Genomic DNA, 24,988 nt, shown 5'->3' with positions numbered 1-24,988 from the left:
ACAGTGAGTGCCATCTAATTATGCATCAAGAAATATGGTTGGCATCTGTCATGGATGGGGTCTTCTCTCATTCTCTGTCTAAAGTAAAAACTGCTTTTATTTCTGAAAGCAAAAGTATCTAATTTGTGGGCAATTAAAACCACCACTATCAAAGGATGCTGACAAAGGCTTTTCCACAATGCTTTACAGGTATGTTTCCAGGGATGAATCTGTACTCCACAGCAATGGATTCTGGTCTCCCTCTAAAAAATTGAAATATGTTTTGGGCTGTTGTAGCCAAAAAAAAACCATATTGAGTAAACAGTTGTTTATGCTAGGTCACCTAAGTTTTGATGATCAGGTTTCTCACTTGCAAGGGCATTATCCAGACATTCAGAAACAAAAAGTTGGCACGATTTCATTAAGATGGCAATGGCGTTATAGAATAATTTAAGAATTTAACAAGTTTTCCTTCATAAGCACAATAAGTATGTCAATTTGACAGTCAGAATCGCTACAGATATTTGCTGGGCGGTTTTTTCCAAATACATCCATGGCAATGGGTTTGGAATCTAATTTTAAGAAGCATGGCATTTTATGGAACATGGTATTCAAAGCAGGTCATAGAATCAGAGAAATGTAGGGCTGAAAGGGACCTAAGCCACATCTCCAGCACCGACCTATATGTAGAGAGCTGAGGAGCTCCACCTCAGGGAGGAAAAATGAGGCAGTGCCACACTTTGCAAGCAGGGGGTGCTACAGGGAAGCCACACCCTACAACATTAACGTATTTCAGTGGTTAACTATATTACAGTTAGGAATTTTCCCTAATATCCAACCTAAATCTCCATTGCTGCAGATTAAGTTGATTACTTCTTGTTAGTATATGCGCAAAGAGCTTCAGGTGATATATGACCAAGATTTATCACCAAATTTGGTCATCTGGTTGGATCATTAGCTTGCCCAGGCTGGGTACTGATAGGGAATGTGACGTGAATGCTGATCCATGCCCCCCCCCCCGGATTACTTCTTGACCTACCTTCAGTGGACATGGAGAACATTTCGTCATCATACTCTTTATAACAGTCCTTAACATATTTAAAGACTGTTATCAGGTTCTCTCTCAGCCTCTTTCCCTAGATTAAACATGCCCAGGTTTTTTAACTTTTCCTTATAGGTCAGGTTTTCTAAACCTTTTATCATTTTTGTTGCTCTGCTCTGGATGTTCTCCAATTTGTCTACATCTTTCTTAAAGTGTGGCACCCAAAACTGAACACAGTACTCCAGCTGAGGCCTCACCAGTGCTGAGTAGAGCAGAACAAATACCTCCCATTTCTTTCATCTGTCACTCCTGTTAATACACCCCAGAACTAATTTTTTTACAGCTGCTTAATATTGTTGGCTCATGCAGTTTGTGAACCATTATATCCCCCAGTGCCTTTTCAGCAGCACTACTGCCTAACCAGTTATTTTCCATTTTGTAGTTGTGCATTTGATTTTTCCTTCCTACAGGTAGTAATTTGCACTTGTCTTTATGGAGTTTCATCTTCTTGATTTCAGACTGATAATCCTATGGAAAATATTTCTCATATAGGATAGATAGATAGTTGTTAGATACAAAGTTATTTTTATATTTGAATAATAAAGGTCCTAGTAGTAAAAGTCAATAGTAATTTTCCAAGTAAGAATCAATTACGGGACTAGCGAGTGTTCATGTGGTACATCCCTAATCAAATAGCACAGTATTCTGTGCCCGGAAAACTGAACCATACACAGTACTGATGCTTTCTCTCATTTCCATTTCCAAAATCCCATTTCTTGGTGGCAACAGTGGACAAAGAGTATGCTCCTGAGAATCCAAATGTTACCAAGGGAGGAAGTTTCACTCAGGACTATAACCCTTCAAAAGCGAGCCATGAAATGACATATGTTGTAATTGTTACTACTTTATGGCAATAAATAGTGAGGTGCCAAGCTCCTCCTGAAAGCAGGGCAGCAATGGAAGATAAGATGCTGTAAGAATTGTGAAAAACTCCCAGAAGCAGCCAGCAGCAGGTCCGGCTTTTAGGCGGAGGTGTGCAAGCAGCTCTGCGTGGCTCTCACGTGTTGGCCAGTGAGCCGGTGCTTAGGGCGGGGCAGCACACGGAACCCCATGGCCCCCCCACCTAGGAGCCGGACCTGCTGCTGGCCACTTCCAGGGTGCAGCGCGATGTCAGAACAGGTAGGGACTAGCCTGCCTTAGCCAGGCAGCACCACCCATGGGACTTTTAACCGCCCGGTTGGCGATGCTGACCAGAGCCGTCGCAACCCAGTGCCTTACATTCTGCAACCCAATATTGGGTCGCGACCCTCAGTTTGAAAAACACTGGTCTAGTATTAAATATGTATGTATTGTGCTGGAAAGGACACAGACACTTGTACTCTATGAGGTGCAACATGCCAGCTGATCATTAGTGAAAATCATGTCAAATGTATCTACTTATACATCTGAGGTCAAATTATCCTGTCATCTGCATATGCACAACACCAATTGACTTCAAAGAGAGTTGCATGTGCACAACTGATGGGATAATTGAGCCCCTGGTAATTCAAGTTCCACAAGTCTACCTCCAAAGAGGAGCGAACCTAGCATTGTGATACATACGTGGAATTTCAAAGCAATACAAAGTTAAACTTACGGACACACATTTCCCTGCTTTCATAAAATCCAGGACAGCACTGAGATTTCCGTCTGTACATTGTTTTTTCTCCATGCCTGTAGGCAGTACGGTAACTGATTCTAATGAAAAATAAATGGATGTTACATTTATTATAATGGCTTTGAAATAAAGCAATGTTTATTTCAGCATATTTAGGAACATCGTGGGTTGATACATAATACAAGAGCAACAAAAACAAAAACAGAGATTTGGCTTTATTGGTTGATAAATTTAACAATATCAATGTTCCATTCTGGAAATCTGCCAATATTACCATCATAAACCTTATTTTTCAGCGGCCAGTAAAATAGATTAAGCATTCTGTTTATTAGCCTACATTCAAGCCAATAGGTGTCACCATCATAGATGTTGACATTTCTGGAATTAAAGCCTTCTAATGCAATGTTTTCTAGAATAAAATCAAGGAACTACACAACACAAATTAGCCAGCCTATAAGATCATTATAGGTTCCAACTTCCAAAAGCAATAGTTCTGGAAATTACCCTGCAAAAGGTTTACTCAGGATCTCAGAGCTGCAGGGTTTACAGGAAAAGAGCGCAGCTCTATGGACTTAGATCCTGAAAAGTGCTAACTTTTGTGGAACATGAGGGCACTCAGCATTTCACAGGTGTGAGACATTCAGCACCTTGCAGGATCATGCCCCATGTGAACAGAAGCACGAACACAACAAAAGAAACACAAATTGTGTCAATGTGACAATGGTAAAGAGTTGCTTTTTTTTTGTAACACTAAACAAGCAACTTTATTAGAATAAGGAATATAGCTTTATCCCTAAAGCCTTTGTCTCTGCACTTTCTCTCTTCACTGTAGAATTCTGGCCTAGAACCTTCCCAAGCTCTCTCTTGCCTGGCTTCTGACTACAGATTTAAGGAAACAATACACATACCCTCACAACACCCAATCTAATATGAACACTGAACAATGAATAGCACACATTTAAATGGCAACATAGAAGACACATGTTGTCAGTACAACATCTCCATGAAGTCTGTATCACTTGTATTTCGTATTGTCAATATTAAACTATCTCATGCAGTATGCTCAAGGAGTAGTTACCCAACACCACCATAACTAATGGGTGTATCATATTGGGCAGAAGAAAAAGAATACTTTACAGCTGCTGTGGCCAGTTCTGAGTCACTCATTCCTTCCTTATTTTTTTTTTACTATGCATAAGAAAGGGATTTCCTTGAACAAGCCTTTTTTTCCCCTGAAAGCAATGTTCCCTTTCTCCAAAGAAGGCAGCAAGTCATATGCCTCATTTTACACCTCCCTCCAGTTACTCCTTATAGGAGCTGGGTATCATTTTTTGGTATATCATACAATCTTTTTTAACCCGGTCACCACCTATCAGATACACACCACATATATGGGTTGACAGACCCTATGTCTTGACAGGGACAAATGCTATAAACACATATACTATTGACTGATTTAGACAAACATTTTCCAGATGAGCTGAACTGTAACTGCTAGACAGTTTATTCACTGTTGTTGATGTATGCTGTACACAACAGTCAATTTTTAACACACTAAATATATACCTTTCATACATTACTACAACACATGAACAATTTGAAAGTATTGATAATTATAAATTACCTGTGTCGAGTGCATTTAAACCAGTTCAGTATGTCAGTACAGCTGGTGTAGTAAATTTGATCAAAAGGATGTGGATATGATTCTTGAACCGTAACTGAATAACTGAAGAGAAAGAAAACAGGTTACTGAGCAAGTATATGCTCATAATATTAATCTCTTTACAAAGAAAGATCAATCCCAGTAGATTAGCTGTAGCTAGAATTGATGACTATACTCAGACCTTTGGGGGAGAGCCAATAACCCCTAGAAATATTTATATCAGTATTTAACAATATAAGACTATGAACTTGGCCGTCCTTTTCCATCCAAGTTTGCCTTCACAGATGCAGACCTACAGAAGAGAAGTTCCTTGAGCCTCCCTAAGAAACAGCTCTACATATTATACTATCAACTAAGACTGCCCCCTTCCTAAGGGTAGAGTCTGTGACTGTCAAGCTAAAACTACTCTGTATGAAAATTTAGGAAATGGCATCAAGGAAGCACTTAGCACACTCAATGCTTTCTCTACTGTGCTACCAGAAGTAGGTGTAAAACGGAGAGGCAAGTTCTTCCCTGGGTGCCTAACGATCAGGAACAACAACTACAAAATGGAACACAGCTAAAAAAGGACAGGATTCATTGAATGGAAGGTTCTCTCGTCATGATGGTATTTTGGAACAGGGAGGAAAAAGATGGATGAGGCCCCTGCCTCACTATACTGAACTATGGAGAAGGCATCTCAAGTACTTAAACCAGGAAAGTGGAACACATCCAACCCCAAGCCAATACCCCCCTCAGCAGTGATTATCAGTGTGGGAAGGTCCCCATCCTAACCAATAATTGCAGATTTGTTACTTTGTACAAAGAACCCCAGATTTAGGTTCCTTTCTCACTGCCTTCTCCTCTCCAGGGGCGAACAACACAGCAGGAATTACAACTCTAATACTGTAGATATTTTCATGGCATGTGGCACAGGCTCTGAGGGAGGAGATGGATGGCTATCCCAATCTTCAGCCCATCTTGCTCTTACAGTGCTAGACATGAGTAGCTACACTACTAAGAACTGTGAAATAGAAGGGTTTATTTTGGTTTCTCTTTTGCACATGGGGCCATGAACAGGTCAGCTCATAGCAGCAAATAGTTTATGAGGCATTATGAGCCTTATGTGCCCCAGAAGACCATTCACCCACTCTGCAGAAAAAGGGCCAGCTCCTGAGAGGTATGGAGCACTCTCAATTTTGATTGGTTTTAGTGGAAATTACGGACATTCAATAACTTGGAGGATTGGATCCTAAGGCCTTAATTTGGTACCACAAAAATAAAATAAAATAAAATAATCACCATCCTAACGGAAGCATATCAGTGCATACAATTTAGCTCTACATTTATTTTTTTCTTAATATTTTCATGCAAGTTTATTAAAGATACAGACCACTAAGGGTTATTGTCGTTTGCTTTGTTTTTTTAAAGACAGCCTTTCATTTTGTGCCAAATTTTCAGAACTTGGGAGGTCATATTTCTTTTCAAGAAAACTGTACCTGAAATTAGTTATGTCTATCAAAGAAAGTGATTGCTAGACTCTGATTTATTGAAGACTTTAATAATTCAAAGTGGATGGCAACGATAACTAACCAATGTAATCATTTAGAAGTTTCTGCAAAATGACTGAGCCCTATTATGCTGTGAATTGTTGTTGATTGTGAGAAAAGTGTAACAAGAGATCTTACAGTTAACTAAAGAGTAACATCTGCATCAGTCATAATATTTTAATGTTCTTAATCCCAATCCTAACATTGTCCATCATTTTATGAAATGAAAAACAGCTAATTGCCACAGATTGGATCTTAACAACCTAATAAATTCTATATTATGCAGATATTAACAGATAGCCAAACATAAAATTGATTTCTGTTTAGTTTTTAAATGTCTACCATGTTGCAATTTCCACATTAAAAACATACAGCACAAGACACAGTAATGTAATGGACATATCCACTTGTACTGAGACATTTCCTGATGAATATTAAAGTTAAAAAATGACAACTATATGTAAAATTGAAGCTCATGAGGAAGTGCAAGCTTAATTAAGAGGTGAACCAACCATCTTTAAAGAACAGAGTGAAGACACGAACTGAAAAAAATCACAGACCTCACTAAAAAAAGAAAATTGTTCTGCATGCAGGCAGTGACTGCTCTGCTGGGTAATATATCTGACCAAATGGAACTAAGAATAGATTGTTTAAAGAAAAGTAATGTAAATCTGAAAAATCATTTGTCTCAAGTGAGGACCAAATTGGAAAAATAAAGGCAGGAGACTGAAATTTGTAATACATTTTCCTGAGGATATATCAAGGAAATAAACTTTTAAGTAATCTCACTGAGCAGCTGGAGAGCCAAGTCTGGAGCCATAAAATGAGGTTTCTTAGCCAACCAGAGAAAATAGAGAGAGAAAATCTGCTAGGACTTTCAGAGAAATGTCTGAAAAAACTGTACCTGAAATCCACTTTGAATACTGTGAATGGAAAGACTTAGAGGGATGATAAAGAGAATACCTAAAGTTATGGTATGCTTAGATACTAAAATGACGGGAAGACTAAGAATATGTTGGATGATAATTGCTGACAGTGTGTAGAACAATTAATTCATGTAACAGATTTAGGGGATAAAGTTTATTCTGAACCAGGCTTAGAAAGTACAGGACATTAAAGATAAGCACATTTTTTAAAAATGGCTTTCAAGAAATACAATTTTAAAGTTTTGTTTCCTGCCAAACTACAGGTACAACCCAGTGGGAAAGTATACATGCTTTGGGACTCAAAGCCTGCAGAGAAGCCATTGGAGCAAGTGAAATCCATCTACATTTCAGAGGAGAAAATAATTGAATCTTAGAAAACTCTTAACCAGACTGTTTGTGCTGGCAATAAATCAACTTTTCACTGAGTAATGGGATTATAATGTATGAAAGTGAAGGGTACATTTTCTTCTGTGGTGCTAATTCCCTGGGCTGGCCACAAACATGTGCCAAGTGTGCGGCCAAATAGGGCCCCACACATTTGGTGTCTCTGATCAGTCAGTATCTATTCCTAGACACCACCTACAATCTCCCCTTCCTGTTGTGATCACTTACCTTGAGAGGGGACATTGAGAATCTAACTTTTCCAAGTGCCCAGAACCCACTCCCTGCTGATTCCTGCATCCTCCTAAAGACAAACAACTCTAATCCATCCAGCTGTCATACCCTGTCCAATCACATGTTATGGGGGTTACCTCAACTTCCCTGGGGCTCTGTACTTCTTATTTTACACAGGGCCAGCTCTGTTCATTCCTACTATGATCTCAGTTCACATGTAATGAAGATTTTATTATTGGGCGGGCCTTTTACTTAAAGTGTATAGGAATGCCAATGACACAAGCAGTAATAAACTGGTAGCTGGTGGTTACTTTTATACTTATGTACCTGCTGTCTGTTCTGAATGGGAATATAAATGCTATGGCAATTTTCAATTTGTGCTTTTATACATTCTACCCGCTCTCTAAGCCCCAGAAAATGGAAGGATGGATGAAAGTTGATTTAGAAATACTAGGCAGATTTGTTACATCTTTGTTTTCTGCAGTCTTTGATTATTTATCTTAAAGAAATTTTGCAGTAGATTATTCTTTTCTTTTTGTTTACATTTCTCTTGTAGCTTCCCTCAAAATCATCCCTAAAGCTAAAGACAGCACCACCCAACCCCCCTCCTCCCACACCATATCGGACATAAAGTACTATCAGACAAGCTTCTGGCTTTATGCTTGGCATTCAGAAACAGGGTATTTATTCAGCTAGCTACTTGATATATATCAGCTAATACAAGTTTTTCATATTCTAACTTGCATGTGAGAGTTTAAGGCCAGAGAGTTGAAATGTTCCACATGAATCTCAGAGCATTTGTTGGATCTGGCCCTTAGAGGTCATTTTTGATAAACAGCCCATAAAGTGTAGAAATATCACCATAAGGCATGTATCTCTACTAATGCTCACCAAAACTCTCAACACTTAAATATATAATACAATTTACTTCTGATGTCAGAAGAATAACCTAATGATAATGAGACCGTGAGGCATGATTTCATTATTATAATCTTCATATTTGAAAAGAAGGGAAAACAAATGCTTATTGTTTAATCTTGTCTTACCCAATGTGAACATTCTACTAGCAATTATCGTGAAATTATGAAAGCAACGGACTAACTAGATTAATGAATTTATAGCCGTACATTTTAAATTTCTGAATCTCATCAAAAAATTAAGCCAACAAGTCTTAATTTAGATTCTGGGAAAGCTGAAAAGTAAAGAAGCACCCTAATCATACTTAGCCCAATTCCAGTATGGCTAATTATATTCTGAATATGCAAATTCTCCTACTGAGTTAATTGGATAAAGTATTCTTATTAACTTCTGTCCCTGTACGGTTGTGTAGTGTTTTTGGTGTCCTTATAATGGATGCTGCATCCTACCCCAGAGATGACTGCATTTCAATATAAAGCGAGATGGTCCTTTTACATATACATGGCCCAATTTTGCATTTTTCCCATTGTAGTAACTGCAGGATCCGATCCATAGTTCATTATTTTTGAACATTTTATAAAACACTTTAAAGCATGTGAAATGCCCTGTATAAAATAAATAATAAATATAATCAGAAGCAACTAAGGATATATCAGGTCTATGATGCTAATAGAAATATTACCTCTCCCAGTGGCTACACACATTTGGATCTTCAAGATTCAAGGATAATGTTGTCTCCATCCAGTGGTGTAACAGTACAACCGGGAAGCACACAAACCAGTTCAAATTAATAACCATCTTTTCAAATAGATGACCTGTAAAAAAAAAGATTTATATTAGGTCAAGGTAATATTCAAACTATAAACACAGGAAGACAAATTCTTCCTTGGTGAAAGTCCATTGGTTACACCAAGTTAGAATCTGGCCCCAAACCGGATTATATAGGATAGCAGGCATTTAACAGCAAGACACATGGTGACAGCCTCGTAGTAGGAATACAAGGCTCTCCTTAATAGAATTCAAAATCAGACATTAAATGTGAATGGGTTAGATGGCACTGAATGAGCAAATGCACTACAGTTTCACCTCTGGAGACCTGTGTAGGGTGACCAGAGTTTAAGGGGACAATCCCAATATTTGAGGCTTTGTCTTATATAGGCACCTACCACCCCCCACATCCTGTCCCAATTTTTCACACTTGCTATCTGGTCACCCTAGACCTGTGTTGTCACAAGTGAAATTGTGTTAGATGGGCTCAGTTTATATACTAGTGGTTATCTGTCTATATCACAGAACAGACACACAAATTCAAACAACTGCCATCTTTAGCTCAGAAAAGACTGAAGACTGGAGGAGCAGGGATGTTCCCAATCAGAATGAAGATGCAATTAGTTGAGTATTGTCCAAAAGCGCAGACAGCACTTGTTCACAGAATGGCTCTAGGGACAAAGTATTTAGAGCGATGAGTCCCACAATTTAATAAGACCCAACTTCACTTTAAAAAAAACACAATAGAGTATAATGTGAAACAACTTTCTTTTGCACAGCATCTCTCATAAAAACTGTATCCCAGAATTCTTCATCTATCTATTTCTAATGGCTCCCCTTACTATATCTGAGTGCTACACAATCATTAATGATTAATGAGGATTTTAGCCTCACAATACGCCTTTGAGGTAGTGAAATATCACCCCCATTTTACAGATGGAGAACTAAGGCACAGATTAGAATAAGAGACTGAACAAGGTCACACAGGAAGCCTATATCAGGAATAAAGCCCAGGTCTCCAGAGTCCAAGTCCAGTGCCCTATTCACTAGACCATACTTCCTCCTATTGACAGAATTCAATATTCTTATTGTTTATTATTTGTATTACTGTAGAACCTAGCAGTCTTAATCATGGACTAGGACCCCACTGTGCTAGGAGCTGTACAAACACAAAACAAAAGACAGTCCTTGCTCTAAGTAGTTTACAAGCTAACTATAAGATAAGAAATGGATACAGAAAGAATGGGGAGTACAAGAAAACAATTAGATTATATTGGTCAGCATGATACACAGTGGTGTGTACGCACCGGCAGAGAAGAGCTAGGCAAATGAGAAAGATCTATGTTTCAGATAAGATTGGCACAGAAATGATGTGAATAAGGGCAAAATCAAGACTGATCTTAGACCAGTGATGGTTGAATGCACTGTAAAAAGGGTGCATGTTCTGATCTTGGCTTTGAGAATAGACATATCCCACTGCATACAAGGATGATGCTTGTGCACAGATGCTTGTGAACTGGATCATATGCTGATAGCAAAAGATGAACATAGACTTATTTGGAAAAGGACTGTATCTTTAACACATGGAACATCCTACTAACATGCACATATCATCACAGTTAACACATTTTCATAAATATTATTGTCTACCCAGTCTGGGATGGTGAAACTGACAACAAAATCACAGGGAAAAGATGGAAGTCAGATAAACAAACAAGTAACAATAAATAAATGCTACACTTTTTTTTGGTTTTATATATATATGAATCACATATTACAAACCTGCAAGATGCTGAACAAACCCCTCAATGAGAGGACAGAGTGTTCACCATCTCCAGGAATTGCTCAATACCTTGCAGAATCAGACCCATAATTCCCATGTAAGTGCATAAGTTGATAATGTGGTGGGTTTTTTTAACCAATTTGCTTTAAGTTTTTTCAAGATTTTCTCACAGGTAGTTCCAAATTTTTGGTGTACTTCTAAATTTAACCATCAAATTGCTGTAAAAATCATTTTACTGATGTCTGATATAAAATCCCCGATTGTAAGTCATAACGTTCTCTGCTAGTATAATTCCCTCCCACATCAAAAAACTCATCTTAAAAATAAACTGAAATGCTGCCCAATTGCTTTGAGTATATTGTAGCTGAATTTTCAGCTACTGAATTTTAAAATACATACTGAAATGCTTTTAATTTTTAAGACCCAGCCTCTTCTGATTGTTCCCACAAAAGACTAGAATGAAGGCTGGTAAGCAGCAATTTGCCATTTATTCAAAAACAATTACCTTAAATTAGAAACGATATATAGATCCACCAATTCAAACAAAAAATCATCCATTTACAAATTGGAATTTGCTTTTTTGTGTAAAAGTAGAAATTAGACTAAACAATGATTTTATAGATGCATTAAGGAAGATCTATTATAGATCTGCTATACTGGGCCAGATCCTCATTTGGTTTAAGCAATGGTTTGTAAGCAATAGAGCTATACCATTTTACTTTAGCTGAGGATCTGGCCCTGTATCCTCATATGGCTTCTGAAATCTGGGCAAAAAACAATTCTAAGATTGTTAAAGCTAACTTATGATGTAGGAATAAAGTATCTTTCCCACCAAAAGGTTAATTTTTAAGTAATAAAAATATTTTTGGTAAAATAAATGTATCTGAAACAAAAAGTTTCTGAATTGTTTCACTACGGAGTGTTTCACTACAAAACCTACTGACATATTATTTTAAAAGGGGAAAAAATGCACTGGAGCATGGCAGAAGCAACATGAAATAGACAGAGACATATTTAATGGTATCTCCTTAAGAATACAAAATAAATATACAAGCAGTTTAAGATAATGTTTTAAAAAAAATCTAAGAAACATGCTTTTTTGGAAAAACTGTGAAACAGAGATCACAGAGATTGCCCAGTTTAGCAAAACCTTCCTTCAAAACCCAGGCCTGACTGAAGACATTTCATGCTCTGGAACTGGTATTTAGTGTGGAGTTCAGTTTAAAAACAAATAAAAGCAGCTGCATTTTCAAGTTAATAATATCAACAAAGTGGTCATTTCCTCCATTAAAATAGACACTTTTATTTATATGCAGACTGTATACTGTATTTCTCTTTTGTCTTTTCTTTTTTTTTTAACTTCAATAACTTTGCTTTTGGATACATTTAACAAATTTTAAAATATATTTAAAAAAAAATCATTTGCATGAGCCCCCTAGTGTAAAACCTGATTGCATTCAGATCTTTTGCTTAATTATTAAGGAAAATCAAAACAGAAAATCAGTACAACTGATTAGCATTGCTAAAGTGTTTACATTAGCAATAAAAAAAACCCATAGATGATTCATTTAACTCTTGCTGCCTACACTATGCACTGATGTGTCCTGCTCAGAGATCCATGTTTGCTATTATATAGTGCAACAAAAGTCTCAACAGGTAATAGTATCAGTATTTTTCCAGTGCCCCCAATATGCGGTGTCTACCATATACAGTACAAATGATCTAACAGCTGAAAACATTCATGTTGGAATATGTCCTCTGTCTACATGTTACTGATTAGCAAAAATATGTGTAAGTAAACAACTCATGTAAGAAGAGAAAGATCTTCTGACCTCATACAGATTTTTGTATAATTTATTACACTGATGTTGTAAAAACTTGCTACCAGACCTAGAGCTATAAGTAATTCAATTTAAATCAATGGTAAAGTGTTCCAAAGAGTCGAAGAAGAGCCTCCAAAATGCTCCCTTGTTGCCAGCAATATGTTTGCATACTTAAAACCAAGAAATTTGTCCATCATATTTAAAACTGCAAAACTAACAAACAATCTAGGAAGTAAGATGTGAAGGCTCCATCAAGACCATGTGTAAGTTTGCAGAGTAAACTTTAAAAGCAATTTATTTCAGTGGTAACCAATCAATGCAATTCTTTCAGCATAAATGAAGTACCCTCCCATCCTTCATCAAGGCATGACTGAAACCAAAATAAATTCAACCTAGCTACTGTAATAAGGTATTTCTAATCACATTTTTCCCTCAAAAGAATAGGGAGGATGAACAATGACCACCCAATAATTTACAACAGAAGGTGTTCAAATTTGATTGCCCCGCCTCATTTTCTGTTACTAGTACTGGAGGGAAACCCCAGATTTACAAACAAGCACCATTATTTTCATTTTGCAGGATACCTAAGGGAATTCCTTGGCAATCTAGTCCCTGACCCAAAGCCCACTAATGTCAGTATAAAGATTCCCACTGACTTCAGTGGACTTTGGAGAAAGCCCATAGTCTAGACCCATAACAGGAATATGATGCTGACGCCTGAAACTGCCATAGGTTGTTCCCTCTGTCACTTATGTCACCTAAACAAGGATAACACTGAATATATATCTGGATGTATGTGCTTACTAAATCAAACAAAAATAATTAATAATTCTTCTATGAAAACTTTCATATGATAATCCCAAAGAGTTTTATAAACATTGATGGGCAAAGTTTAAATAACCCATAAACTTGTATTCACATGAGTAACCAAGCAATTACAAAAGTCTGTCTAGTAACCGGGTGAGCAGATCCTGTAATTGCACTTTATATAGGGATAGTTAACTGTTACTATACCTGCTTTGTGCAAATCTGGGGTTTGTAGATGTGCCCCTGCACCCACTTTTGATAATCTGGACCTAATTAAGAAAACCGCATAATACCCCAGAGTGGTAGGTAATATTACTAAAGCTGGCAAGCAGTTAACTTTTTTTAAATTAAATTCAGGATCAGAAGTAGAAAAAAAGGAAAGGAAAGCAAACATTCCTCATTTACAGATTGGTAAATGGAGGCCCTACTCATGGTTCTCTGCTCTAACCATTATACTCTGCTGCATCATAAAATGTAAATGTTGGGTGAGGTGGGGGACAAAAGCTAAAATAATGAAAAACATGAAAGAAGCAGAAGCTGCTCAAGGCAGTGGAGAAGTATTTTATGTTCAGCAGAATCAAATGCTGTTGGTGAATTAAGCGGTATTAGAACTGCAAAGCAACAGAACTATAGTATGCAATACTATACATAGTATAGTATACAATTGCTAACATGATACACTGGACTGAAGAGAAAGGAAAATGCTGATATAGTTTTCCCACTACTGTTGCAAAAGTACTTTTAACTCTGCAACATAAAACATGCGGCAGAAACATATAATTGAATTGGGAAAGGAACTTCCAGAAAAGTAATATCTGCTTTGTTCTAATCAGTCACATATTTTTGTTCATTTCTGTCCTTTTGATTGTATAGGTGTTTTGGAAACTTTCTAATCATCTTTTGTGCACTCTGTGAAACTGGTAAACTAGGTGCCAGCTCTTGCCAAAACTGAGCACTGATAAATCCATAGCTGGAAATCAGACCAGCTCTCCTTTTCAAGATAGGTGTTAGACTTGTAAGGATGTGTAGACTCTACAAAATGCTTGTAAGTTGCTGCATGCATTAACCTTACTTGTAATATCTATAGCCCATGCTGTAAGGTAATAAGTTTTGCTTTATAACTGTAAAAATGCCTGCTCTGAACTTGTAAACCCAGGAGAAGGAGTGGTTCCCCGGCCCACCTTCTTGTCAACTGTTGAGAATGGGCCACATCCACCCTGATTGAATTGGCCTCGTTAGCACTGACCCCCCCTTGGTAAGGCAACTCCCATCTTTCCATGTGCTATATATTTATACCTGCCTACTGTACTTTTCACCCCATGCATCTGATGCAGTGGGTTATAGCCCATGAAAGCTTATGCCCAAATAAATTTGTTAGTCTCTAAGGTGCCACAAGGACTCCTCGTTGTTTTTATCAAAACTAAATGGGTCATTGTGAAGCATCACAATACGAAGCCTGGGCTAATTGCCTTCTCACACCTGTAAAGCAGCTATGTGCAAGGAAACCTGTCCCATCAACTTGAATTCTGGAAGAAGAAAATAAAGATAGCTGACATGAAAATTCTTCATGTCTTTGTTGTTTGGACTCTCACTGGGCTGAAGCTAGGAAACAGAAGCAGAGATCACCAAGGTCAACCTGGTTTAGCCTTCAAAAGATGTTCAGTGCTGAGAGATTATTACAACTCTGTCACCTTTTGGAACCATAGACTGTAACTCATTGGTGTGTATATGTTGCTTGCTTTAACCTGTAAATAACTCTCTAATTTCTTTTTCCTAGTCTTTTTCCTTAGTTAGTTTACCATAGAACTGCGTACAAGAGTTGTCTTTGGTGTGAGTTCTAAGGTACAAATTCACCTGGAGTAAGTGCCTGGTCTCTTGGGACTGGAAGCAACTTAAATATTTTGTGATCTTTGGTGTAAGTGACCATTTATCACTAAATCCAGCTTGCCTGGGTTGCCAGATAGACTGCAGTTCCCAAGGGGACTGTCTGTGACTCTACGGTAAGACTCATATAGTGATTCAGGAGTTCACATTTATTACTGGGTTGGTGAAATCTAATTATAGTACATACCACTATTTTGGGGGTGTTAGCCCTGAAATTGGCACTCACAGTTGTGAGCCACTACAGACAATGTGACATTCCCTCATATTACATTTGTACACAGCCATCCTGCTCATATGATAGCAGATGATGTTATTTTAAAAAGAAATAAGCCCTTGTTCAACATACTTTCATTTTCACATTGTGTTTATAAATTGTGCAATCAATATTGAGTATGGTGTTGGTGATTTAGAAGGTGGCCCTCTTCTCTCTCAATCCCTATTGTTTAAGTCTAAGCCAATGCCTCAGAATACCATTAGGTGATAGAAGACCATGCTCCTGGAAATGTCCCCAGATGAGAGACAGAACTTGAGTATCACCTAAAAAGCTCATGGTACTTTTTGCCAGAATAGCAAGGTTAGCACCACATTCTGTTGGTAGCCGTAATCTATGTACTTAAATATCCACTTCAATTCCACTAGAGTAAGGTATTCTTTGCTTCCTTTCCTAACTCATTGTGCAGTGTTTAGTGTAATGTTAAATCATTTCACCCTAGAGGTGTTAGTTCTTCTGCTATATACCCCACTTGTTTGAAAAGCTCTTTGGGATAAGGCACAAAATAAATGTAAGGCAGCATCACATGACATAGGGCATCTTTTTTAAAAAAAAGAGTCTTTCCTTGCCAGGGACACAAACCTTAATTAAAACAATAATAAAACCAAAACAACTTATCAAACCTTGAATTTGACCTCATCTTGTCAGCAATGATTAGTCTCATGCTAACTTGTGACTATGAAAAACCCAATTGTTTTTATTGATTACATTACAAAATAAATGGATGAAGAGAATGTAATGCAGTACATGTTTTATATGTGGAGTTTAAAAGCGAGTTTGATGCAGTGTCTCAGAAAATCTTGCTTGTAAAACAAATATGAATTTACTTGCATATGATCATGGTCACATGGACTGTAAATTGGCTTAAGGACTGTAAACGAAGGCCAATATAAATAAATGGCAGCTTGTTATTAAGAGAGGTTTCTAGGGAGGCACCACTAGGATCAATATTAGGGTCAGTTTTATTTAACATCTTTATCAATGATCTGGAGGGAAAAGGTAAATGGCATATTAATTAAATTCACAGATGGTTACTAAATTGAAAGATATTGCAAACATCTGTGAGGACAGAGAAATAATAGAGAAGTCAAAAATTCAGGCAAAAAATTACAAAATGAGAGTCATATTAGAAAAATGCACACAGATATATCTGGGGGGGATAATCCAAAACAGAGATGTTCAATAGGATGAGAATACTTAAAAGGCAATAATGCTGAAAGAGACCTAGGGTGATATTGGATTGCAAATTAGATAGGAACTTGCAATGTGTTACAGCAGCCAAAAAGCTAATGAGATTTCGGGCTGCATGGGCAAATTATCATATCACAATACAGGAAAAGGATAGTCCCTCTGTATATGGCTCTAGGCACAGCGTATTTGCTATACTGAGCACAATTTGGGCAGCTTCCATTTCAGAAAGATGGCAAACTGGAGGAAGTTCAAGAAACACAAAAATTATTCAAGGACTTGAATGATGGATTCATAAGTAAAAATTATGAGAACTAAATAGCATAATTAGTTAAACGATGAGGGGAGAAATAGTGTGATATACATCTACCCGAGTTTAAGGAATGGAAACACAAAGGATCAGCATGTGACTGGGCCTTGGTCAGTTGCATAAGGAGGGAAGAGAGTGTTGCAAGAACCTTCCCTTCTATTGCCCCAGTGCAGCAGTCAGACATGATCACAGTCATTGAGAACCCTCAAGCACAGAGACTGATTCCTCCTAGGTTTCCCAGAAGCATGTAATCCCAAAAGGAGTAAGTCCATTTCCTATCTCCCCTTCTTGCCAAACATGGAGAGGTGTGCATACTGCAGCTTCCCCCTGAAAACTGTAGCATGGGCACAATCTCTTCCAGAATTGCTCCATGGAGGTAGGCCTTACATTGCACCAACTTGGATTAGTACCTCCAAGGTATATTTTGAGCCCAAAAAGAGAAAGGAAATGTTTAAAGTGGTCTTAGGTCATATAAGAAGGAATATCAGCCTGAAACAGAACACAGAAAAATTTAGGCTGATTCAGGAAATTACTAAAATAGCTGTGGTGTATGTCTTAAAAATAGACCAGACAAATAGATGAAGATTATAATGTAATAGACCTCCATTACTGGGCAGATACAATTTGGTTTTTTAAGTGCCATGCTTAATTTTGGTGATGAAAAAAGTAAATAATGAACTAATATCTCTTTTCCAGCTTTATATCTTTGATTATTTTTATTTTCCTGTGACAGGTATGGCATCTGAATGACCTGGGTAAATAAATAATTTCACAGTCCACATTTTGTGCTGTTTCTTGTAGAAATGTAGTTTATTTATATAGAAATTTTCAAACAAAAGAATCCAAAGCACCCCACAAAAAAATATGCAAAGGGGTCACTTCACCCCCTGCTTAGCTGCAGATACTTCTGGGGTGGAATGTGGTTAGCCAGTCTGCACCAGCAACACTACAGAACAATTTTTTAAGAGAGGAAGTAAAAATAACTTCTTTTGGGGGGTGGAATTTAGATGGCCAGAATGAAATGTAATTACTCAGGCTGGAATTCAGACGCTAACATGCCTAACCTCTCAAAAACTGCCCTGTGTGTCATCCAGCGCTGCAACATGACCTAGGTGGCTTCAATAGCACAGTGACACCTACCACCATGCCACTGTATTACTGTTGAGTACTGACTCAAAGAAAAATGCTATTTAATTACCAACACATTCTCTTGAAGTGCCTTGAAAGTCACGTATCCATACTTTCTTCAGAACTGATTCTGCTTCCTGTAGAAAATCAGATGAAAGCAGAGCCCAAGATCTCATGTTTTTATTTCAAGTACGACTCTATAGTCTGCAAGTTCACTTTGTGCCAAGTCATACCCCTCTGTAGGGGGAGTCTTCAGAGGCATAAAGCTGGCAGAGCTTCCCCTTCACTAGCTCCCCCTAGCATCAATGTGCTAGTATAAAGTGAAGGAGGAAATAGCAGGTTTGGGTTTATATCAGGGCGAAGGAATGGTGGAACCATAGGTTGAAGTTGTTTCCATCTATACAGGGTTTACAGTTTGGTTTCAACGGCTCTCAGCACTCGCCACAATACAATTGTTCCAGCATCCCTGGGTGGTACTCCACTGTGTCTTTTGCGTCAGTAGCAGAAATTAGAGTGGGCCTCTACCTTCCACAGTGTCAGGTGGCCGAAGAACAGAGAACCGATCTGTTTCCCTGTCACACCCAACATCCACCACATCTAGCACAGCTCAGACATAATGGAGAAATGGAGCCTTAGTTTTCAGGCAGGTTGCAAATGTAGGACTTGATCTTGCAAATCCTTAGTCACATGAGGAGTTGAAGTCAGTGGAACTATTTGTGTAAGGACTGCTTACTTAGGAAAGTTTGCAGGATGGGGCTCTTACACACATTTTTCAAGCAACTGACACAAATCCCCCTTTCGTCCAAGTGTGTTGTTCAGTTTTGTTTCTATCCTTATGAAAAGCACCAAATAAAGACTGCTAAACTTTCTAGAATCCAAACTAAATTATCTGAAAATCACAATTTTTCAGAAGATTAAATACCAACTAGAATAGAAATTGTGAAGCCTCTCTTTAATATCAAGAACATTACTATGAGTCAAACAAAACTATATACTTATTAATGTTGTGTATCTATTGTATGTTTCTGATTTATGTATTACTGGTATGTCATCATTACTTCAAAAACAGGAAAATCCTCCAAACTCTTAACTTCCATCTTAACCAACTAAATGTTAAAAAGAAGAGCATAGTCAGAAGAAAGAAGCAATGAGTGATATGATGTAGGGTGGTGACAAGAGAAGAGAAAATTGTTTTCAAGTAAAACTAATGTTGATGTCTCTGTGTAAACACAGAGATCGAATAATTTTCAGACGAACTCGGGCCCATATTACTGCACATCCACACGAGGCAGATCTCCACAGACTTCAGTGATACTCCACAATAGTACAGGGTCTTCCTACACAGATGCAGTTGCAGAACTGGAAATGTCATTGTTTCCTAAGAAAGGAGCATCAGAGTAGGTTTGTCTGACACAAAGATGGAGATCCAGGATCAATAAAAAAGGAAAATTAAACCATACACTGACAGGGAAACTTCTCTGAGGGTACATTTCTATGTAGCAAAATAAGAAAGTACTCTTTATTGTAAGAGTTCAATATTCAGAATGCTATTTTTTCCTCTCTCTTTCTAACACATTACAATAACGGATATTTGTCAACACAAGTCAAAGTACAGTTTATACATATAACATTAAAATGACAGTGGAAACAAGCCAGCATTTTGAAGAAAACTGATTACTTGCAGGATGGGGGAGAGGAAAGTTGCCTTTCCTTTCCCTGAAAAATCTCAATAGAAGAGCATCTCACACACTATAAAGATTGAAAATTTTTCAGGGAAAAAAGAAATGCAACTTTCCTCTCCCCATTCACCTGAAAGTAATCAATTTTCTTCAAATGCTGGCTTGTCTCCACTGGCATTTTAATGTTATATGTTCTGTGACTGGGAATGATTGAATAGCGATGGTATTGTTCTGGAATGACCAGATCTATGCTTTTAAAGAAATGCATGCTTTTAGTTTGCTATTCATGTATGTAAAGAATTGTGATTTATTGGTTACAGCGTGGAATAACAAGATAAGGGAAAATTCAGTCTGGTCTAGCACCACGTGTCCCATCTTTAGCATACTCTCTGTCAGAATAATTGTTGAGGATAAATCTAACCTCAGATTCTTTGGGATTACCATCACAAAAAAGAAATATGAGATAAGAGTATTGAATTTCTGAATAGAACTATGAACACCTTGTGGTTGCTGACAAGTTGCCCAAGAAAATCCTGTGGTTGACCATTACCCTCATTCCTCAACTCCAGCTGTGCTGAAATCCTTATTGTGCCTTCATTTCTTCTGATCTTGACTATTCTGATTCCCTTTTCTATGGCCTGCTCAGGTCCCAACTTTCCAGATTTCAGCATATGCCACCGGCAGCCTTCTCACCATATATAAAAAAGTACAACCACTTTGCTCAGACAACTCCTCTAGCTCCCTCTCCATTTTAGGATCCAATTCAAACTTGTCCTCCTTACTTTTAAAATACCTCTGGTGTCTTGCTCCAACATTCTTTAAGACACTTTCTCTCTCTCCCCCCTTTCTTCCAGGTTCATCCATACATCTATCACTAGCTTCCTCTCTTTCCTTTACATATCTCATTATTTCTGAGGCAAGATCCTTCTTCTCTGCAGCTCTCACCAGCTGTAAGAGCCTTTCTTCTATACTCTCCATTCCTCCTTCAGTGACATATTTTCAAAATCTCATCTGTGGACATCTCATTTGCTTATGCCCCTTAATTTCACTCTACTTATTATCATATGTTTAAAAATTTAACTGTAGTACTGTATCACTGCATTTAACTTATTAAATCATCCAAGAAGACACTACACAAAAGAGAGTGTAGTATTTTGTATAAAATAGACTTTACATTCTTTACATATATTGAGAATATGGCTGCCACAAGCTCTTATCACTGTACTTTGTTATAGAATTTAACATTCAAATGCTGTGACTTAAAATGAAAAAATATGTTAATTAACTATGAACGCCATCTCATTCTAAGAATCTATGAAATTTTTGAGCAGTTCAATGCATTCGTTATAAGCCTTTCTTTATACCTCTAGGAATCTAGTTCAAAGCAATCTATGATTCATTACAGAAGATCCCCCTCATGTCAGCATTATACCACAGTACACTGATATAGAAATCTGGGTAACCCAGAAATGTATTTGCCCACATTGCCAAGAGAAAAGGTATGAAGAAATTAATGAGCATGACGTGCAATCAGGCACTCATTCACAAAGATTAAAATGGGCACCATTCCTTCATTTTCCCCCCAAGGGAAACAATCTTTTTTTGCCTCAGAATTAGAGTGACTAATATGCAAAACTGAAAGATCCTTTTTTGCTCCTTAATATTACTTAACAAAACATTAAATATTAAAGGGCCAAATCCTGTTCCCATTGAAATCAGTGGGAATTTTGCCAAGAGATTTCAATGGGACCAAGATTAAGAGGCAGGATGTTACACACTAGGCTGACTCACCTCACTTGAGGTTCTTTTCACTGCTTCTCTTTGCAAAAGTAATGTGCTTGCTGCTAATTGTGCTGAATGAAGAGTGCTATAGTGAACAGCATGTGCACTTCCTAGATCAGAGCTAGTTATACCCATTTTCCTGTATACCCATCCCCTTTCACTGCAATCTTTGTCTACACACTCTTGCCATCAGGCACCACATTCATGAACCTCTGTTTATGTGATGGTTGCTCTTGCATGCATCTTTGTCCCTCCTGGTTTACATGTGGAGTCACAGGCAAGATTCAATTTTATTCTATGTGCTCTTCTTTGGAAACACGACACAGCTATAGCATGAGTCTTCAGTACTGAAAACTATATATCCCTATATGATCCTTGCCTGAAATCAGCCTAGAGCTTTACATATTTACTTACTAACTTGTTTGATTTGCAAGGTCACATTCAAGCCTCATTAACACAGGGTGGCAACGTAAATTGGTCTAATTTTCCTAGTTGTGAGCCCTTAACACCTGCAGGCCAATAATAACATTAACAACTAATTTGCTGTAAAATCAGCTGAACATTAGGAAATCCAGAGCCTCGCAGAGCTTTTTTTTTAATCCTCGTGAAAGTAAAATATTGCTTTTTGTAGAATGAAGAGAAATGTTACTGAATAAACTTAAATTCTAGAAAATATAATATTGTTACTATTAGGGATTGGGAGTAGTAAAACATTTCCATTCCACCAATGCCAAAGTAAATAACGTTACATATTATGCATAAAAATGCTTTGATAGTTAAGAGTGATTTAATATCAAAGTTTCCAGTTGTGATTTACATCACTTTCAGTTTTTCTCTTACTACAAAATTTTTTTTTAAAGATGTCCCAAATCATTAAATCCTTACATCCATTTCCTTTAATGATGAACCCGACTGCTTTAAAAACAGAGCCTGGTTCATCATGAAAGGAAACTAATGAAGGCACTTGCCTTAGAAACTGTAACAATCAAAGAAAGACCCTTTTGGTTGTAATTAATATTTTTTTAGATAATTTCTCTTATTAAAATATGTTAATTTACTTTGGTTTCAGGTTATCTGAAACCTTTCTAAAAGTGAAGTCTGAAGCTAATTCCTGCTGCAAGCAGAGTAATTTGAAGCTAAAAGAATTGAGACTGCATTTTTATTAATATGAGCAGAAGGACTTAAATCCCAAAACTGTGATCCTTATATGACACATGTTGCATTCTTAAAATCTGCATCTCCTCTTTCCATTACTGGATGCAAAATGGCAGCAGCACCAAAAGCATTCTGTCATTACAAAAATGGTCTATTCACAGCATTGTCTGACAAAGCACCTACATTAACAATGCACCCCATTCAGTGATCTGATTTTTACAGACATTTGTACACCAAATTCAAAAATCTCTATGATAGTGGGTTTAATGAGGTACTCTGTTATTCTCTGTAATAAAAATTAAAAACGAGAGACAGAGTTCTTCAGCTTAATTGCCACATCTGTTATTTGGCACTTTACTGTGATTGACTGGAGTGTATGTGTCAGAGACTCTGCCAAAAACAGGCACATTGCATAAATAGACTTATAACTTATAGCCCAACTGGCATTAGCACCTTCTTTGTTACGACTTCTACTGTTGGTCAGTTAAAACAATGTATCTATTGGCCCAGGTTCATTCTGTAAAGAGTTATGCGGTGGGTGGTTGATTTTTTTTAATTAGAAACATTTACTGGTTTCAGAAGTAAGGGCTATAATAATTTACATGCACATTTTATAAGATGGTGTCTAACGAGAGGAGTCAGCAATCCACAATGCCAAATGGGACTAAGTTTCATGTTTGCTTAAAGTTGTGTAGCACTGTTTTGATGTGGTTGTAGATCAAAAACCAAGTGCTGGGACGACAAAGAACTACTATATTACTTTTTGAGGTCTTTTATTCTTATGAATCAAGTTTGTATACAACGATAGAGGGTGGGAGGTGACATACATTAAAAAGGTATCAATCTCATTTCAGTAAATAATTTACTAATTAGAGACATGGTCCATATTTTGATTTTTTTTCACCTCAGTTAGGTTACCATTTTCAGTTGGGCACTGAAATGGCAATAAAGGTACCCAATTACCCATTTTGGGAGGCCTAATGGCTAGTTTTCCTGCCTACATTTTATTTTATAAAACTTTGTGAACGTAAGAATGGAGAACTATGCAGCCACCTTACAAATGTCAGTATATGAAGCATATGATTTTTCTGCTCACATTGCTACTAAGCTTCAGAGAGAGAGAGCCCGGTTCATTGAATGAAGAGTCAAACTCTTTGCTTTGTATACTTCTCCACTGTTCCATTTGATTCATCTTGAAACTGAAATCCTTGAGGCTTTCTTGCCCTTGGCTGTTTGATGATATGAGATAGAGTATTAGACTTCGTGCATTCAATCTTGAGAGCTCACTGGCTATCCGGAGCTGTTCCGATAGATGAGAAGGTTTGGGCGAGAATGAAAGTGGTACTATCTCTTGCAACCTGTAGAACTGGGTGCTCACTTTTGGGATGAAAGCTGAATTAATTCTTCTACCTACTCCTTGTAAAAGGTACAACATCATGGCTGTATGATGCTCCCAGCTCTGACCTTCTTTTTGAGATTGATAGCTATGAGGAAGGCCAACTTAATTGACAGCAAGTAGAGGCATCTTCCCAAACAATTGGATTGTATGCTTTGCGAAGACATTTAAAACCAAACTGAGATCCCCTGGCAGAGTTCTGTGCACACAATGTAGGGATAATTAGGGATGCCACTCTGGGGAATCTCTTGATGCCATGGTGAAGTGAAATATTCCTCCAGTTTGTTGGCTCCAATATGTTAGATAGAGCTGCCACTTTATACTTTAGAGATTAAAGATTTAGGTCCATGATAAGACACCTGGTGGGAATTCCATGGCCTGCCTCCTCTGGCCTTAGCAGATAGTCTATTATATTCCTTATTTCAGCAATTGAACTTTTTCCTGTTTATGGAGCACATACTATTAGTCCATGCCTTCCTTGATCCTAGCAAAATGTCTATCATCTTATCCAAGTACATACCCTCCCTTTTTTAATTGTCAGCCTTTCTAGTTAAAGTACAGGAAAGATATGCATGAGATAGTACGTTTCTATTGTGAGGAAAGAAATTGAATAGGGAAACAGCCATATTGACCAGGACAGAGAACCTTGGCCTTCTAAGTGATGGAGTTTATTATTATTGTTATT

General features: G+C 37.5%; 1 protein-coding gene across 2 annotated transcripts in view; it reads right to left on the bottom strand.

Moving 5' to 3' along the window:
* The window catches only part of MEGF10 (multiple EGF like domains 10), a 169,554-nt gene that overhangs the window by 105,647 nt on the left and 38,919 nt on the right, over nt 1-24,988 (bottom strand). For both annotated transcript variants that reach the window (XM_043515023.1, XM_038403762.2), the window contains 3 exons: nt 9,012-9,144; nt 4,303-4,404; nt 2,658-2,758 (listed from right to left, as the gene is read on the bottom strand). In XM_043515023.1, coding sequence (XP_043370958.1) covers nt 2,658-2,758; nt 4,303-4,404; nt 9,012-9,144 — 336 coding nt within the window. The remainder of the gene's footprint in view (nt 1-2,657; nt 2,759-4,302; nt 4,405-9,011; nt 9,145-24,988) is intronic.

The sequence above is a fragment of the Dermochelys coriacea genome, chromosome 5, assembly GCF_009764565.3.
Source record: "Dermochelys coriacea isolate rDerCor1 chromosome 5, rDerCor1.pri.v4, whole genome shotgun sequence".
Lineage (NCBI taxonomy): Eukaryota > Metazoa > Chordata > Testudines > Dermochelyidae > Dermochelys > Dermochelys coriacea.
Note: the sequence above shows the minus strand (reverse complement) of the source record. Positions and strands in the feature narration are given on the sequence as shown.